At 42.9% G+C, this 19,615-nt stretch overlaps 1 protein-coding gene across 1 annotated transcript in view; it reads left to right on the top strand.

Annotated features, from left to right (window-relative positions):
- faf1 (Fas (TNFRSF6) associated factor 1) overlaps positions 1-11,565 on the top strand; it is a 74,946-nt gene extending 63,381 nt beyond the window's left edge. Inside the window, exon 19 of the mRNA XM_061824194.1 lies at positions 10,724-11,565. Within this exon, the coding sequence (XP_061680178.1) occupies positions 10,724-10,807 (84 nt within the window). The 3' untranslated portion in view covers positions 10,808-11,565. The remainder of the gene's footprint in view (positions 1-10,723) is intronic.
- The last annotated feature ends 8,050 nt before the right edge of the window (positions 11,566-19,615 follow it).

Here is a 19,615-nt window from a genome sequence, read left to right as displayed (position 1 = left end):
TGAATGTCAAGGTGAATGTTGTTTGTTGAGAGGTGCCGTGCAGTTATTCCAAATCAGTCGGATTTGTGAGGAAAAGCTGTAGAGGGAATGGATGAATGGATGGACTTTTGCTTGTAATAAACTCCACAGTGCTTTGCGTTATTGCGGTAACTAGAACAACAAAACAATTGGGAATTCCTGTTCTGTAAATTGTGGCATTTTAGGCATTAGGTTGCTAGCAAACAACACGTCCTAAAAATGCAGACAGCTAGAATCGTGAAAGCAAGTTAAACACAATGCTCCACCATTTTAATACGTGCTATATTGTTCTCAGTCTGCTTGTTCTCAGTTTTCACGTTTTCAGCCGTTAACCTCAAACATAAATATTTAGAAACAGATTACAGACTTCATTAATGGCTTAAAGTACTCCAGCATAGTCCTTGAAATCCAGCGTCTGAATTTTTTGTTACAAGAACCATCCTATTTATGTGGGTATGTGTTGCTGAAGTGCTTCCACACCAAAATTAGTCAAAAAGAGTAAATCCGCCAAAATTGTGAGTCCAACCAGCAGGTGCTAGAAAATCAGAGGCAGAGCAGGGCTTATTATGACTAGTTTTAGCACAACGACACACAATCTGCTTATTTTATATGATGGAAGTTAATTCATTAAACATGAGGAAAAAGGTAGCAACGGAAAGACTTTTGGGAGTTTGTGCCACAAATTAAAGGAGCCAGGTCTTGATCCGCAGCATATGCTCAAGGAGTAATGGTAACGGTGGGTAGAAACCGCTAACCTAAAACACCTACATTTGTTCTCATCTGTGTTGATCTGTTAACACACAAAGTTTGTCGTGTGTTATTATTTTTCTTGAGCTTCAATTTTTTTGTGTTGAACCTTTTATTTATACTGTACGTACCAGTGACAAGAAAAGCGTTCTTCTAATTCTAATTCCACCTACTCCTCGAGTGCGTATCAATTAGTGTCTATTGCGAATAGAGTACATGATGGCTGTGAGAATACAGTTGTCCCCACCAATCGTAGTCGTATCTGTGTTGCTGCTGACAGCAGCCTTTAGCCACACTATGGTAACAAACTAATGAGCATTCTTTTAACTGCTCGTTTAATTAGTTGTGCTGCTGGAAACAAAACTGAGATTTCCATTAATCAAGAGTGAAGGTGGTGGCAGCATTGAGTGTGTATGTGCAGATGTGCGTGTAGGTCCATGCGTGAGTGTAGGCTTGCCCAGGCAGTGTGCCACAGATGTCTTTAGAGACCAGTAACGGACAAACATCCAGCACCCATATTAATGTGCAGCTCTCCCTTTTTTTTTTCCCCACAATCATGCACTTCACACGCATAGAGATTTTCAGGCAAACACAGGTGTTGCTCACATTTTTGACACTGATTCCCAGTTTTCTCTTCATGATCAAGAGTAAACGTGTAGGAGACGGAGTTGTCTGAATTGAAATTCCAGCAAAAACAGAATGGCAGGATTTTGAGGGGGTAAACAGAGGACCGCTACATAGAGGACAAAAGCTCAGACAGAAAATAAACAGAGAAGCTGCTCGATAGGGAAATTACCGACGAGTACACGTGGAATAGACATTGAAAAGAAGATGGAGGATTGAGAAAAGTGATTTTAGGGGGAAGTGGAAGATGAGTGGAAATGCCAGTATAAGACTGTGAACACAGGCCCTGGTCTAATCCCACAGCTCTTAGTTGTAATTAAATGAGGGAGAGCATAGAATGCCTCCATCCCGTCCAGACGCTCTCACTGTTGCTCTGCCAGGATCAGAGGATGCACTATTGCTTTTGTACAGCCACACAACTGTTGACATCTTCTTTCTTCTCTCTTCTACACAGCTTTGTTGGATGTCACACTTTTATTTGATCATGCTCCTCTCCACCCTGCCTATATTTGATAGCTCTCTTTAATCCACCACTAAAATGATGGTTTGAAAAAACTTTGGTAGACAGTGGTGTGTAATTTAATTAGTTTTTATTTGATGTAGTACTACACTATTTTTTTCTTTCGCTTACACTGATCACATTGGCATTTGTGTTACTCATATGTGACTTTTGTCCAGACATTCAGATCCATTGATACCTAATCCCACAGTTTCTTCATTTACTTCTTTTCATTAGACTAACTGGGCCACATTTTTTCCAATAAAAATAAATCCAGGCCAGGTGCTTATCCTACTAAATACTTTGTAGGCTCTTGGATTTTTTTTTAATCTGTGTAAATGTAAGATAATTGTGAAATACAAACCTCAATTCCAATATAAATGCCATATATAAATAAACATATAGTAAAATGTAAATTAAAAAAATACAATGGCTCAATTTTTTATTTGACGCCTGCAACACTTGGAAAAGAGGCATGTTTACCCCTGTGTTATATATCACCTTTCTTTTTAACAGTACTCAATAAGCATGAGGGAACAGAGGACTGCCTTGTAGGTGAAACCTTCTCAATTTTTGCTTAATGTACAACTTCTGTTGCTCAACCGACTTGTCTCCTGGTTGTCATATTTAAGTTTCATTGTGCGTTTTCTCTGGGAGACTATTCTTGACTACTGACAGGCCAGTCCTGTACTTACACTCTTTCTTCATTTACAAACAATACAGTGTTACAGTGCTTATTTCCTGCTGAAATAAGGAGAGACGTCCCTTAAAAAGACATTGCTTGGATGGCAGCATATGTTGCTCCAACACGTATGTACCTTTCAGCATTTGTGGCGCCTTCACAGATGGGCGAGTTATCCATGCCATGGACACTAACACATCTCCATAACAGCACAGATACTGGCTTTTGATCTTTGAATTTATAACAGCTGAGATTGTCAGTCAAACCCAAATCCTCTTTGGCCTGATGGAAACGACGTACATGATTTCCAAAAAACAATTTGCAATGTGGACACGGCAGACCACAGCACACTTTACGACTTTGCATCAGTCCATCTCAGATGAGCTCAGGCTGAGAGAAGCTGTTACCATTTCTGGGTTATAGAGAGTTTTTAGTTGAAATTGTAGATAGAGCAACAAACTCTGTTAACTGACAATGGTTTTCTGTTGTCTTCCTGAGCCCATGAGACAATATCTTTTACACAACGATGCAGGTTTTTAATTAAGTGCCGCTTAAAGGGTCGAAGGTCGCTTGCATTCATTGTTTGTTTTCGGGGTTCAGAGATTTTCAGGCATAAAAGTAAAATTGAGTGAGTGTTCCAAAACAACAGTAATGTTCCTTAGTTTGAACATTCCTGTAAATATTTTGTTTATAGTTTATTCAATTAAATGGGCAGTAGGTTGAAAAGGATTTGCAAATAATGTAGAAAAGGATTTGCAAGTCATTGTATTCTTATTTTAGTTTTACACAAACCTTCATTGGAATTAGGCTTTGTACATCATAATACGTCAGGCAAATTGATTGTCTCGAATTCCTTGCCCAAGCCGCCTCCCTAAAACCGTGCCAATCATTGCCCATCCATCTCCAGTTTTTGGACTCCTCGTCAGCGTTTGGTCCCACTGGCTTATCTCCTCAGCACTACAGCAGGCCAAACACTGGCATCATTTGTATGGGGCTTAGCCGTGCTCAGAGAACTATCCCTTTCTACGACTGTAAGTTTGAAGAACGGTGGCAGATTTAATGTTTCACTTCTTGCCATTGAGCAATTTTCCTGTTTTTTTTCTTCTGCCCAAGCCTTTGCTAGAGGCCCAAGGTCTTCATCCTTCATTACAAAGTGAGCATGTTTAGACTGTTGCTCTTGCCTTGCTCGTACAGCCAAACGCTGTCAAACGAGCACATTATTTTCCTCACTCTCGATACTGTACTCTTTCCCCCTCCACTAAGCAGTCTTCCAGGATGATTCCCAGACAAAACTTGAGATTCTGAAACAATAAACACCAGCACTAAAGAATCTATGTTCAGTGCTGATATAGATTTTACATCTGTTGCACGGATGGGGGTTTTCTTATCTGAACGTTTCAGTTAAAACATCTACAGCAGTTTATTTTCAAAGTAGTTTAATTCATCCGAAAGTGGCTTCCTCTGCCGCAATCTCTCTACACGTGACAGCTAATCTCTGTTGCTTCTCAAAAACTCTAAATCTCTGTGGCCACTATTACACTGATCACTACTTGCTAACCAGTGCAATCTACACGTTTTGCCTTTGACCGCCTCCTCACCTCCCAGTCCCTGCGGTTTTCCCTTCATCTCAGTTTCCTTTCTCTCTCCTCTTCTCCATCTGTCCTACACAGTCCCTTACTTCCTTGAATTTTTTTGTATTAGGGTTATTAATTCTCTGCATTGTTAAAAATCACAATTTGAGTCAGTAAAATATTTTTACATTTCCAGTATTCCCTTCAGTCAGTCCTTCTTTACCGGGTCCAGTCTGTCCAATGGTCTCCTCTTTCCTTTGAAGATCTACATACCGTTTTGTGGTCCCACCCTGGGACTACGTGTTGTCAATGCTCCTGGCAGCTGATAATGATCTCCCACTGCTTTTGTAATTGGCCATAACAAACACTACACAGCACTAGTTTACAGGCAAGCTATTTGGTTTTAATGAACTTACGAGCGCTTGTAATGAATGGCTATTCACAGTCAGGTTTTATTAATTTTGGAGTTGGACATGATTTTGTTTTTCTTTCCTGTATTGCAGACCACTACTCAATCCTACCTCAAAGTTTTATGTTAAAATCAAACCAATTATCAAGTGTCTATCACATTTTCTGCTTTCACCAGTGATAGAAATCAGTGTACATTCGAGACTCACTATCGGCAGGAAATAGGAACTTATAGCAATAGAAAAAATCTGCATATATGTATGTAATTGACACAATTGTATTGGAGGGAATGAAAAAAGAAGAAAAATTGACACTCCTAATTGTATTGGAGGGAATGAAAAAAGAAGAAAAATATCCACAAAGTCCGTGAATCTGCCAGTGCCGAACTATGGAGCTCGTGCACGTGACGTCATGATTCAAACAGAGCTGCTCAACATTGTGGGAGACATTGAACCGGAGGAGAATATTTACAAAACCTGAGACCTGTTGTGCTATTGATTGTCACAACAGACGAGACAGATATTCAAAGAGATCTTTCTATAGAATACCAGCTGAAAAGACTAGAAAATGTCGATGGATTTCGGCAATTAAACATGATGGATGGTGCCCAGCCAAAATACACACAAGCCTGTGTGGTGATCACTTTATTTCACGTAGGAATTATTCTTCTCAATCTAAAATTACCGAAAAGCATTTATAATGCCAAGTTGGCTCATTTGAGAACAATGTCGCAGAGGTGGTGTGGATGTGCACTGTATCATACTCTGTCAATTCACGTTGTCACAATTTTACACACGGCTCTCATAATGATTCAGCACAGTTTGGCACCACTGCCAACGACAGCCACATGAATTTATATTCAATTAGTACCTTGTCCAGTGTCAGTCAACAAACTGAACCATATTACCTTTATAAAGTCAGAATATTTGATTTTTTAAAATCTACCTTTCAAAAATAGTCTTTGACTCATTGATTTTCTTCAGAGGGTGGGCCGGTTCAGGTGACTGATTCAATTGGGGATGTTGAAAACTTTATTGACACAGGGTTGAGAAACGGCAAATGATGAGACAACTCGGCCGTGTCTGTCGTATACATGCACACTGACGTGCGGCTGCGGCGGCACAGTAGGAGAAAGTATGGCTTAGGCAGAGCGGCGGAAAAACAACAGCTTTGTTTGTTGACAGATGCCTCCGTGCTTATGGTCTGTTAATTGGATAACAATGTAAACAATCACCGATGGGGCCCGTCTCCTGTGTCAGTGTGGCATCTTGTTTCCCTGCTTTGCTTTTCAGAGTCAGATGCTGCGAGTCCCTTCGTCGTCGCTCCAAGGCGCACGGCAAAACCCGTCTAAAATTTGCTGCGAACACGCCCACACTCACATACACGCACACACACAGTTATATGTTGTTCAGAGACGCATGCACCTGCCCCACCCAAAAGCCTCATTTACTCCTACCTGATGCTGTGGTGTCACAACAGCCTTCCAGGCTCATTAGCATGTCAGCCGTTTGCGACACCCCATTCCCGAGGTGGGCTAAGAGCTCGGGCCCGCCGTTGGGAAGCTACATGATTGCAGCCAGTGCACACGCACACCCATCCCGCCCCACTCGCTCCCCGTTGCAGTGTGATGTAGTTGACGAGGTGAGGGGCTTGAGGTGATATGGCAGCCCGTGTCTGCTCGCACCAGGCTTCCTGGGACCCCCCGCTGAGAAGTCAAGTATCTAAATGGCACGTTGAAATGAGGGCAAGGAGATGAAAGATGGGGAGTCAAAGACTGCCGCTGCGCACGTTGGCGTGACATTTCCAAACACCCTTGGGAGATGTGAAAGTTTGCTTGATGTTATGTCCTCCTTACCTTCACCTAATTTACTTGACCTAATTTTTTTGCCTACCCTTTGCCACATACTGAAATATATATTTTTTCTTCTTGGCACAGTCTTCCAAGTTTGGAATATAAACGTGAGCCAGGGTTTTATCATGAGAAGTTTGTGGTGGATGTTATTGTGAAAAGGTTTTTACAACTACTATAAAACTTCTAAAGTTCGAGAATGCCCGGTGACCTCCAATTAGTTTGCCTTTTGTAACACGTTTTCCAGCAGTAAATAATGTAATAAGCCAAAGTAACTATTGAACATGCTTGTCATGTAAGTTTAAAAGTAAATTAACCACCAATAATAATAGTCTTAAATTTGACAAATTTTGTAATCATCCAACTTTGGCTGTCCCTCTAATGGTCTCATTTCTAATCCTATCCAACCTGTTCACTCCAAGCGAGAACCTCAACATCTTCATCTCTGCTAACTCCAGTTCTGCTTCCTGTTTTCTTCAGTGTCACCATCTCGAATCCATGCATAATGGCGGACCGCACCACTGTTTTATAAACTTTGCCCTTCATCCTAGCAGAGACTCTTCTGTCACATAGAACACCAGACACCTTCCGCCAACAAAATAAAACTCATAAGAAAATAAGACGCAATTTCTCATCTCAACTCAAAATAAAAATGAGAAAATAAGATGCCATTTCTCATTAGTTTTATTTTCTTAGTTCAAAGCATTAAAAAAAACGACAACCTCTGTCTAAGACTCTGGTAACTTATAGGAGGAATCACATTACTGGTTACTACTACTTTACTCTACTACTTTAGACTTTTAGACTGGAATCCCCTTGGACTATGATGTTCGCAGATGATATTGTGATCTGCAGTGAAAGTAGGGAGCAGCCGGAAGAACAATTGGAAAACTGGAAAGGAGAGGAATGAAGATTAGCCGAAGTAAAACAGAATATATTTGCATGAATGTGAGGTGCGTAGGAGGAAGAGTGAATCTGCAGGGAGAAAAGATAGCGAGGGTGGACGACTTCAAATACTTGGGGTCAACAATACAGGGCAATGGAGAGTGTGGTAAAGAAGTGAAGAAACGGGTCCAATCGGAGTGGAACAGTTGGCGGAAGGTGTCTGGTGTTCTATGTGACAGAAGAGTCTCTGCTAGAATGAAGGGCAAAGTTTATAAAACAGTGGTGAGGCCGGCCATGATGTACAGATTAGAGACGGTGGCACTGAATAAACAACAGGAAGCAGAACTGGACGACAAGGTTAGAGAGAGCAGACTTTGATGCTTTGGACATGTCCAGAGGGGAGAGAGGGAGTATATTGGTAGAAGAGTGCTGAGGATGGAGCTGCCTGGCAAAAGAGCGAGAGGAAGACCAAAGAAAAGGTTGATGGATGTGGTGAGGGAGGACATGAGGACAAGTGGGTGTTAGAGAGGAGGATGCACGAGATAGGCTTAGATGGAAAAAGATGACACACTGTGGCAACCCCTAACGGGACAAGCCAAAAGAAAAAGAAGAAGTCATTACTGGTTACTACTGTAAATGTATTTTTTTTCACATACCTTGTCATATATATGTTTCACTTCTCATGGTTGTCTGTAAACATGCCTTGTGTGCCTTCTGAATTTCAGTCTTTCCACAGTAAGTATTCTCAGATTTCTGTAGTCCTCTTTGAAAGCAGGTGGATTATCTTTGTTTATTCAAAAGGACCAAACCAGCAACTGAATCCTAATCTATGTTTGTCCATTTTCTGCACTGTCAAAAGTTAAATAATGCCCTGTTTTTTTTTTTTAAATAAAGGGCTCGAAAAGAGAAAATGTTTTGAGCCAATGAATCAAAAAATCATCTTCAAATGAATCAATCATGAAAGTAATTGTTGGGTGCAGCCTGTGTCACGATTTTTTTTTTTTTTAATCGTGGTGAATTATCTGAGGTAAGCTCTCGTAAGGTACGCTAAGGTTGCACTTTAATTTGTGTGTCATGAATAATGTCAATTCAGAGTGAGGTTTTGTTCAACTTTAGAGTCTGCGTTCCCCAAAACTTTGACCAGATTTTGAATTTTATGACCTCAAATTTACTACTTCAACGGTCTTATAGTCATATTCTGTAGGGAGGGTGATGACGGACAAAGGTGTGACTCGTTCATGATCAAGAGTTCACATTTCATGCCTTATAATAGTCTCTCTCCGACCTGTCACTCTTTTTGTTCTGAGGTCAACCTTTACTGCGCCGGGCTTACCCTTCGACCCAGTAGAGCAGGTACAGGGAATCGCTTAATTATCCCACCGTCTGGTTAGAAAAGGGGCCCTAATCAGAGGGGCTGGTGCAGCAGTCATCAGATAAGCCCTGGACACATCTCATTGTCACAGCACCTCCCCGCCACACAGCCCGTTCAGCCCAGGTGTTAGATTGGCCCGATGTAACACAACCCCTCGAGTGATTAGCTCACATAAGCGAAGAGGCCCACAGGGTGTCAGAGGGATTCGGATTGTTTTAAAAAACATAGGTCAGACCCCCTTCATGTCGGCTAACTCAATCAGCTCCGTGGTGGGTGGCGCTGCATTATTCCTCTACCCTGGACCAGTAGCTTGTGCGGGAGGGAAAACATGTTTCTCTCTCTTTTTCAACGGAAATTAATCACTATACTGTAGGGCCTGCGAAACGCATATAGGCCTTTGTTACAGTCTGGCTCATTCAGACGTAAACGTCAACACCACAAGCACTTTTACAGACCTCTCTTTGCGTGCCAGATTTCCAAAACACAGTGTTAGGAATCCATTCAATACTTATATAATTATTGTACTGATTGGAAGGTATTGAATGAGTTTGGCATGGAAGAAATTGAAAGTCCTGATCGCTTCATTGGGATGAACCATGACTCTTAAGTGTTTGTTGATTTTGGTGTCATTGACTTTAGTGTCAGATGTCGCTGTCAGAGTTTGGTCCGCATTGCCGGCAATAAGTCGGACTCATTTCCGGTGAAAGTTGGACTCCGCCAAGGCTGCCCTTAGTCACCGATTTTGTTCATAACTTTTATGGACAGAACTTCTAAGTGCAGCCGAGACGTAGAGGGTGTCCGCTTTGGTGGCCTCAGCATCTCATCTCTGCTCTTTGCAGATGATGTGGTTCTGTTGGCTTCATCAAGCCGTGATCTCCAGCTCTCACTGGAGCGATTCGCAGCTGAGTGTGAACCGGCTGGGATGAGAATGAGCACCTACAAATCCGAGACTATGGTCCTCAGTCGGAAAAGGGTGGGTGGCATGCCCTCTCCAGGTCGAGGATGAGATCCTTCCTCAAGTGGAGGAGTTCCAAGTATCTTGGGGTCTTGTTCACAAATGAGGGAAGAATGGAGCGGGAGATCGACAGACGGGTCGGTGCAGCATGTGCAGTGATGGGGACTTTGTATCGGTCCGTTGTGGTAAAGAGGGAGCTAAGTCGAAAGGCGAAGCTCTCAATTTACCAGTCGATCTATGTTCCTACCCTCACCTATGGGCATGAGCTGTGGGTCGTGACTGATAGAACAAGATCCCAGATACAAGCGGCCGAAATGAGTTTCCTCCGCAGGGTGTCCGGTCTCTCCCTTAGAGATAGGGTGAGAAGCCCGGTCATCCGGGAGGGGTTAGTGTCGAGCCGCTACTCTTCTGCATTGAGAGGAGCCAGATGAGGTGGCTGGGGCATCTGATCCGGATGCCTCCCGCACGCCTCCCTGGTGAGGTGATCCGGGCATGTCCCACCGGGAAGAGACCCCGAGGACGACCCAGGACACGCTGGAGAGACTATGTTTCTCGGCTAGCTTGGGAACGCCTCAGGATCCCTCCAGTAGAGCTGGGAAGAATTTGCTTTGGAAAGGAACGTCTGGGTATCCGTGCTGAAGCTACTTCCCCCGTGACCTGACCTGGAAAAGCGATGGATGGATGGATAGACGGATGGATGACTAGTGTTTCTGAATGTGTAGAGGGTACCACGTTTTGGCATTCTATGGAAGACGTGCAACACAACTGCGATGGTACAATAAATGATAGGGTAGAGCCAGACACTGCTGCCCACCATTGCTACTGCACCCTTAAAGATTTCTAGAATTATGGCTTCTCAAGGGTAGATAGAAAACAAAAATTAAGGTGAAAAGGGTTTCTGGGTGCTGGTGCACGTTGTGTATTTGGTGGGTGACGCAAACTACTGCTGGTTTTTAAATGGTCGAGCAAATTTTTCACTGCCCCTGTATTGTAACCCAGATGCAGAAAATATGGGAGCCCCCTGTTGTCTTCCATTTAAAGTATTTAAAACACTGTCTGAATTATTACGAAATCCTGGTGATAAATTACAAGTCTACTCGTGTCTTTCCACAGATTACCCAGTTGGATCCGGGATCAACTCTACTGGAAGCGAAGTTGTTTCCACAGGAGACTCTCTTCCTGGAGGCCAAAGAATAGAAAGTGACTGAGTGAACTGGCCGAACACACGAGCATGGGCCCAAAACCATCAGGGTCTCCGCATTACAAACACATGCACACGCACACACATAACATGGAGACACTGTCATCCACATGCAGTGACACTCAAGTGCAAGTAAGCTTCTCTGCCCTCGACGTGGTTATGGTACACTGCTGCCTGGTGTACGTGTTGCACAGAGGAGCGAAGACAATATCACAAGCACACACCCGACCCCCCCCCCCCCCCAAAAAAAAAAAAAAAAAAAAAAACTACAACTATCCCAATCCCAAATCTTTTGCTCTTCCTCCCCGAGTCTCCCACACACTTCACATGAAGTGTGTGTCATCACTCGCCCCAAACACAGGACACAGTGACGGCGTGGAGATCCGACTAGACAGACCTCTTGTCACAGGAAAAAAAACAACAAAAAAAAACACTTCTTCACCCTCTGCACCCTTCATTCACCACATTCAACGTAACCGAGGTCCTTTGTTACCACATGGTTTTTGCGTTTGAAAGATTCAATAAAAGCCAGCGAGGAGACAAGACGTCTAATGTCCGCCTATATTCACCTTTTTTTTTTTTCCCAATTTGCCATTCCTTCCGCCCCAAGTCTACATTCAACACCCGCAACTGCATAAGCCAACAGATTGTTGTTTTGGGGTTTTTTTTCCCCCCTCTTTAGCATTTTTAAGTTTGATTCTGTATTAGTTTTAATTTGATATATATTTTGTAAAATATATGAATTTGAACATCATTTTGTCTCCTGGAAATTGAGACTCTGTTACGGTCGATGTTAGCATTATTTTCGAATTTGAGGCTTGACCTTGCCTAAAATTTATGATAATTGTGTCCCGAAGCATTTGATTCAAAATCGGAGTGCACGACTTGCAACCAGCAGAGGTGTTGATGATTCACTCCCTATTACTCTCTGTGTAAAGAGCAACAACAACAATCCACACAGAATGGACCTTTCCGATGGTGATCTTAAGCTCCGCCCCCTTAGCCATGTCCCACAAGCTTCCAAAATGTCGACTGAACATGTTGGAAGTCGATTCTTAGTGACCAATCAATCAATGGACCTTTACGACTGGCGATCTTCAGCTCCGCCCCTCCTTAGCTACAGTTGCCATGCCCCACAATCTTCCAAAATGGCGACTGAACATAACAGGTTTGAACTGGAGTTATCGCGCATTCAAGATAATATTGTGGTATGTTTTTTTGCCAAATGCGCCAGACTTGTCCAAGAGAGTTCTACACAGAGGTCTCAACTATTTTACCCAAGGATATGTACACGGAATTAAGATTTTGGACGGAGCAGGACGCAATGTCAGAGTTACAGCGAAACGTTGGCGATTGATGCAAAAAAACGTTTGACGCCTCACAAACTTCATATTGAAATCCAACAGGATAAAATAGTGGAATCGTACTGCGCATGTAAAGCAGGGTGAGTACTTTTTACTTGGAAAGATCACGAGTAATATCGTTGCAGACTTTATAAGTGAGTGGGTGTATTCATTTGCATTGGCTCGTAATCGAACCCAGTGCTCTGTCTTAAAAGTCCGACGTGATACAAATAGGCAAATAGACATTTCTCTTGCATTTACGTATCACTAACCCAACTCTTGGCTTGAAACATGACACACTTCATTCAGCAGGTCAGAGATATGCTAACAAAATGAAAGTTGTTCTCCAGCAATGTATAAAGCACTGATAATAATGAAATCAAACTCAGAGAAGATACTTCTCCCTCACTTACCTTCGAGCGTACAGCCTTGTGTTTGTTGATATAGTTCACATTTATTTGTACACGCTCTCTTCCGCAAGCCTTAATCCATCATAGACACTTCATCAACTGTGGTTTTGGCTTTGGAAAATGAGTGAAGCAGGCCCCTTGTAACCTAGCAGGATAGTTTTCATCAGAATTGCACGTTCCCCAAGCGCATCTGAGGATCATTTCGTTCGTAACATTAACTTTTCCAAGCGCACGCTACTGTCAACCAGCATTGCTTGTGGGACAGGGGCGTGTCCAGCCAGGGGCTAAGACAATGCAACTATCTGATTGACTATTATTGTACGAGTGATTGACAGGTCGGAAAAATCCATTCCCGGTTTTACACATGCAATTGGCAAACCGAGAGGCGTCGTCTAACTTAATGTACAGTGAGGGGATATGTTTCCGAACCCACCGGCGACGAAATGAATAACAGCGGAATAGCAAGACCCCATTAAAAAAAAATACAGAATTTTTAATCGTTTTGTCCATCCCACACACTTTCACACTTTTAAAACTCGTATTCATTTGCGCCGACTCTCAATCTTCAGTTTCCAAAATTAGAGGCAAAGCCCAAGCTGTCACTCCCAGTTGATGTCAGTGCATGCTACTACGCTGAAGACATGCAACTCTTAAATTTGGATTTGCCTCTGTGTACTGCAAAAGCCCAGAACAGACAAGCGTGTTCTTGCGCCGGCATATAGTTGTTTACCCGTGTTTTGCGCACGTTGGCATACACTTCATTTCTGTTGTCGAGAAATACAAGCCGAGTAATATTGAATATGTGGCTAGAAAGTAGATTTAACACGTGACATAAATCATACAGACGAAAATTGGAATTGGCCATTGCGTCTTCACTCGGCTTTAAAAATTTGAGTGAAATATAATCTTTATCTGACTGTATAATTTGGCATTGCCAACATTTTTGTTTAATCCAAAATTAGCTATAATCTCTAAAAACATAGTGATGGTAACATAACAATAAAATACAAAAATACTGTAGATTATTCCAGATGATTTTTGCAACCAGTTCTTTCTCTGGAAGCTGTTTAGAATTAGTCGCGTCTCAAACGTGATTTCCGCCGGCTTCAACTTAATCCTCGAGGTTAAAATCGACAATTATCTGATAAATCTCGCAAAGCGCCGTCATCACATCCTGTTGTGCCTCAGAATGTTTAGAAGGTCAATCCTTCCATCCACGCAGTCATTCGCAGTTAGCGGCTGTGTTTTCCTTGGTTGCCGCGTGCGCGTTTTGTCGGCTCGTATCCACGCTTGTCTGGTTTCTCACGCGACGGAATGAGTTGCGCTAACGTGCTCAGCCAGTCCCGCTTCCTCCGCTGAGTCCAAACAAGATGTACGGCCGAAGGCAGAGCGAGACTGGAGGAAGAGCCGCGGGGCAAATCCTGACTTTCTGTCTGCTCATCGCCGTTCGTGACGCATGATGGATTCATTATTCTTGAGTCAGCGTGCGTGAGGAAGGAGCGATACAATGCTGATGGATGATGCATTTGTTAGATATGAATAACACTTTGCAGCATGTTTGGGGTTTTTACCGTAGTAGGATTTCGATCCGTGCGCTGTAATGAAAAAATATCTTTGCACGAATTTGTTTTTTTTCAGTGGTGGGAATGCTGGTCGAATATAGAACTTTTCTCAATGAATTACTGTAAAAAGAAATGGTATCTTCCAGAGTCAGTCGGAGCGCTGACTAAAATTGTAAACTGATGGGGGGGGGGGGCTGAAACAATCCACGACCCCCCTGTCATGATGCCGCAGCCCCCAGTTTGAACACCACTGGTTTCAAGTATAAAAATGATCCATTCATCCGTTTTGGAGCCGCTTATCCTCACAAGTGTCGCGGGAGCACTGGAGCCTATCCCCGGTTTAATCCAGCCATCCATTTTCTAAACTGCTTATCCTCATAATGGTCACAGGAGTGCTGGAGCCAATCCCGGCTGTCAACGGGCAGGAGGCGGGGTACACCCTGAACTGGTTGCCAGCCAATCGCAGGGCACAGAGAGACAGACAACAGTTGCACTCACAATCACACCTATGGGCAATTTAGAGTGTCCAATTAATGTTGCGTGTTTTTGGGACGTGGGAGGAAACCGGAGTGCCCGGAGAAAGCCCACGCAGGCATGAGGAGAACATGCAAACTGCACACAGGCGGGGCCGGGATCGAACCCTCAACCTTAGAACTGTGAGGCCAACACTTTTCAGCTGAACCACCATGCCCGTCCAGTTTAATCTAATAAAAATAAAAAAGAAATTCACCCCTTAATAAAAATAATTCGAAAAAAAAAAAAGATATTGTCAATTTGGGGCATTTGCCCGTAGTCTGTAACAGACAAGGATGCAAAATAGATAAGAAAAATGTAAACAGTTGTTCTTTTTATGGGTTCTGAATTTTTTTTTTTATGCACTCCCAATGTCTCCCCAATCTGTGGGGTCTTGTGTGGCGGTGGGTGGAAGTTTTGTGCAACTTAATATTTTTTAAATGTTTTATTTTTATTCAAATTTTGGAAATATTGAGGTGCTTAGGGTATTAACAGTTCCACTATTTAGATGACCATAATGTGACACAGATTATAGGAAATTTTGCAGTTTATCGACAGAAAGGTGATTAGCCCAATGGAGAAAGCAGGCAGAATTTATGATTTAGTTACTTTAAATAACAATGTTTATATATTTAGAGTACCAGTTGGCCATGCACAGCCATTTACTGAATGCCGAAGGCCACAGCCAATCCACCAGCCGCCGCCTCTGAAAGGCACTTTTCTAACATACAGATCTGAGAAATTTTCTAAATATTTTATGCTTGCAATTTTTTGTTCAAATACTTCAAGAATGTTTTTGAAACGGGTGTGTTAAGTTAACTGTTTAAAGTGTCTGAAGGGGTAAAATAAGATTTCCACGTGTACTTTTTAGGCCTTAATCGTCTACAATGAATGTGGGTTCACTGTATCGTAATAACTTGTGTATTGCTATACTTAAAAAGAGATTTTCGATTTTGGCTTTCACTGTCAAAAATCACGAGGCCTGAATTTTTTTCCATTTCAATTTCACTTGACATCTCGTGTTAGAGTGTGAATTTGCTTTCAAATTTGACATCGGAAGTGTGTGAAAGATTCCTTGAGGCCAGTAAGAGTTATTTTCCTGCCGATTTTTCATGACTGAAAGCACTCGAGTTGTTTTCCCCGTGTCGGACGTGGCGCCTAAGGGGGAAGGTGTAGTTTGTTTATGTAACCGTCAGACAGGTGCATGTGCTGTCAGTCTTCCTTGCGGGGACGGTGCGTGCATAGTGCATCTCCTGTGAAGTGGAAGATTACAGTTGCTATCACGCAGCCGTGATGCGTACAATGCGCTCGGGCATGTTCCTCTCCTGACACTCGGAAATGCCACGGACACATAATGATATTCCCCGTCAATCTTTCCTATTCGGTGTTTGCGTCCCATTGTGTCAAGTGGTCACCAACCTGCTTTTCAAATACATTAAATATGCTTGAAACTGTCAATCCTATGTAGGGTATTACCAACTGCAACAACGGGAAGTGTAAGGATTCGACAAACTATTCCCACCAGGTTTGGTGGTATTCGTTTTAGGGATCAAATTTCAGGATGAGCCTAAAATGCACTTAAGTTGACCTTTAAATGTTTTGAATACACAACCAACTGTATGTAGGCACCACTGGACGACTGGTCAGTTCTCAGGACCCGGGTTCAAATCTGGAGTCGCCTGTGTATAGTTTGCATGTTCTCCCTGTGCTGGGTGTTCTATTTTCTTCCCACATCCCCAAAACATGCATGGTAGGGTTAATTGAAGACGCTAAATTGCCAGTAGGCAATCACTCACATTTGAAAAATGTACAGGTATGGTCAGTCATGCCCGCAGATATAAAGTTACAGGTGTGGTCCACCAGTTATGCCCGCAGATATAAAGTTGCGGGTGTGTGTTCTGTTTGTAATTCTGAGTGTACCCCTTTAAGAGCGGAGTGGGGTGGTGTCAGGTAAACTAGGAAGTAGAAATAGGCTGAGCAGCAGCTCGTTGTGACCGTGTGCTTCCGTGGAGTGGCGCAGTTTCGAGTGAACAATGGTCAAGACTACACAAAATAAGCATCATCTTTCAAGATCTATGTATTTCTGCTCGTAACGAATTTTACCTGCAAAGTTTTACGAACTCTGGAGCTTTGCGGTCGTTCAGGGTGTACCCCGCCTCCTGCCCGAAGATAGCTCAAATAGGCTCCAGCACACCTGTGACTCTAGTGCGGTCTCGCAGTCCAGAAAATGAATCAATATCCAACTGTTTACTTTTTCAGTACTTGTTGCACGACTTGCTGTTTCCTTACCAAGGTGCTGATGGGCAAAATTCAGAACAGGCATTGGACGCATGGCTAGACAAATAACATTTCCTGGTTTCTTTAGATTTGCTCTTTAAACTTTAATTTTTCTTCATCATCCTGGTCACAATTCGACACAAGACCAAGATGACATTTGACAGTTGATCAACGGTACCTTGGATATTTGGGAAGTGGAAACGCAGCATGGAGTATCATAGTGTCAAATAGAGAAACTGGAAGTGACAGAAAGGTATAGAAGTGGAGAGTCTTGGAAATGTATTGATTCATGGAAAGTGAATATTCATAACTTTTTGTGAGTATTGTATACTTCTGAACCATTTTCCTCACAAAAAAGGTTTGCGCCTACTCCAATTTAACATATTTGAATGTGACTGGTGAATTCCATAAATAGCCACATCCCAGATACAGCGGCTAAAGCTAAAGGTGCTATCAACTTGAAAATTTCACCAGATGTTGGGAACAATCTTTGTCAGCCATACATACAAAGAAAGTGAAACAAAATCAGAATTTACATGATGTAAAATGACAAAGGGAAAACAATGGAGCACACGCAAAAAAGGAGGTGCAAAGAATGTGGAAAGCCAAGACAATGCCGAAAATCTACCAATAATCAAACAGCAATTGAACCCCTTTGTCAGTGAAAATGAATATCAGGTGGTTCATTCCTCATTAACGGCCTACAAAAAGGTCTCCTTGCCAAGGTGTGAGTCAAAACACATCTCATCTTGGTTAAGAGCAGTTAATTGTTGTAAAACGTAATGACTGGCACGTATCTAAGCTTCTGAGTGCTCCAGTGAGCACAATGGGAAGTGGGGGACTATTATTTAAGTGGAAAGCTAATCATACCACCATGAATTTGCCTCAATCAGGTGCTCCTTGCAAGATTACTGACAGAAGAGCGCAAAGAATAATCAGAAGAGACTGCCTGCGGAGAGCCTCAAAAAGACCTGGAATTACCAAATACTGTTGTCACAAGGAAAGCAGTAAGTACTGTACATTGCCTGAGTATGCATTCTCACCACATTTCTGGAAAAAAAAAAAACACATCAGAGACAACATTTGGATAAACCAATGAAATACTCTGAGAATATAGTTTATTCTGATGAGACAAAAATTTAATTGTTTGGACGTCATAGTATACACACCACGGTTGGAGGAGAAATGGGACTGCACATCACCCTAAATACATACCAGCAGTGAAGTTCGTAAATGGGGTGGATTTTGAAAAATGGGACTGGTAAACTACATTATTGAAGGAAAGATAAATTGACATATGTACGGAGACATTTTTGACAAAGATGATGGTGAAATGTGGGTGGACATTTTAGTAGGATAATGATCCAAAACATACTACCGAGGGAAGTCTATTGGTTGCAAGTTAAAGAAATAAAGCTGCTAGAATGGCCCAGCCAATCACCTGACTTGACTCCAATCAATAATGTATGGAAAGGTCCTTAAAAAGAAGCCCCATGGGCCAAAATCACTCCAGAGCAATGCAAATCGCTTCCAGACAGGTGATGTCTTGACGCTGTCATTGCAAACAAACAAATGATGAAATAAATCCTCGTTGGCATGGTCAGTACCGTAATTCCTGTCCTACAGAGCGCACCTGGTTATAAGCCTCACCCAGTACATTTGTAAAGGAAATACCATTTGGTACACATGCCGAGGCTGTGTAAAAGAGATTTTCATGCCAATGGCACCTTGGGAAATATATTTGAGAAAAAAATGGTGACGTGTTAAATATTATGAGACACAGCACACTTGTGCAACTGCCTTTTATTTTGTTCCCCTGTAAAAGATTTCATTTTTTTTTAGTTGTAGCGGGGCGGCACGGTGGATCAGCAGGTAAAGCGATGGCCTCACAGTTCTGAGGTCCCAAGTTCTATCCCGGACCCGCCTGTGTGGAGTTTGCACGTTCTCCCCGTGCCTGTGTGGGTTTTGTCCGGGCACTCCGGTTTCCTCCCACATCCCAAAAACATGCAACATTCATTGGACACTCTAAATTGCCCCTAGGTGTGATTGTGAGTGCGGCTGTTTGTCTCTATTTGCCCTGCGATTAGCTGGTGACCAGTTCAGGGTTTACCCCGCCTCCTGCACATTGACAGCTGGGATTGCCTCCGGCACTCCCTGCGACTATCGTGAGGATAAGCGGTGAAGAAAATGGATGGCTGGATAGTTGTAGCGGTTGGTAAAAAAACATTTGTCTCATTTTTTTGTGTATTTGTGGCATTTGAAGAGGCGCTGTGAAGACTTTTTTTTACACCCACTGGACGCAAAATCTGGCGGTTTTTGAAAATGGTGCGTCTCCAATTCAGGATCGTTTTGGCACTTCCTCTTTGGACTCTGCCACTTTTGATGATTGGCCTCGTCTGTGGTTTTTGTTGCTGGTGGGAGTTTTAAGTCAGGTCCACTCCGGTCGTTGAATGACGAGAGCCAATCTTTCTTTCGGGTCGTATACGAGTTGGATGTCTTCATCGGACGCGCATTTGCAAGCGACAGGGTCCGCGCCCTCTAATGAGCTTAAGACCACATCAGGATGCCGCGCGGAGACCACAATAGAGGAAAAGCGGCGCTAGATGTTTAAGCAGCCCCCGCCGGGGTCAAGAATGCAGCTGACTGGCGAGGGGACAAAATTCCTGACGCGAGCACCGTCTCCCCTCCCTCCTTTTGAA

Source organism: Syngnathoides biaculeatus, chromosome 7, assembly GCF_019802595.1.
Source record: "Syngnathoides biaculeatus isolate LvHL_M chromosome 7, ASM1980259v1, whole genome shotgun sequence".
NCBI lineage: Eukaryota > Metazoa > Chordata > Actinopteri > Syngnathiformes > Syngnathidae > Syngnathoides > Syngnathoides biaculeatus.
Note: the sequence above shows the minus strand (reverse complement) of the source record. Positions and strands in the feature narration are given on the sequence as shown.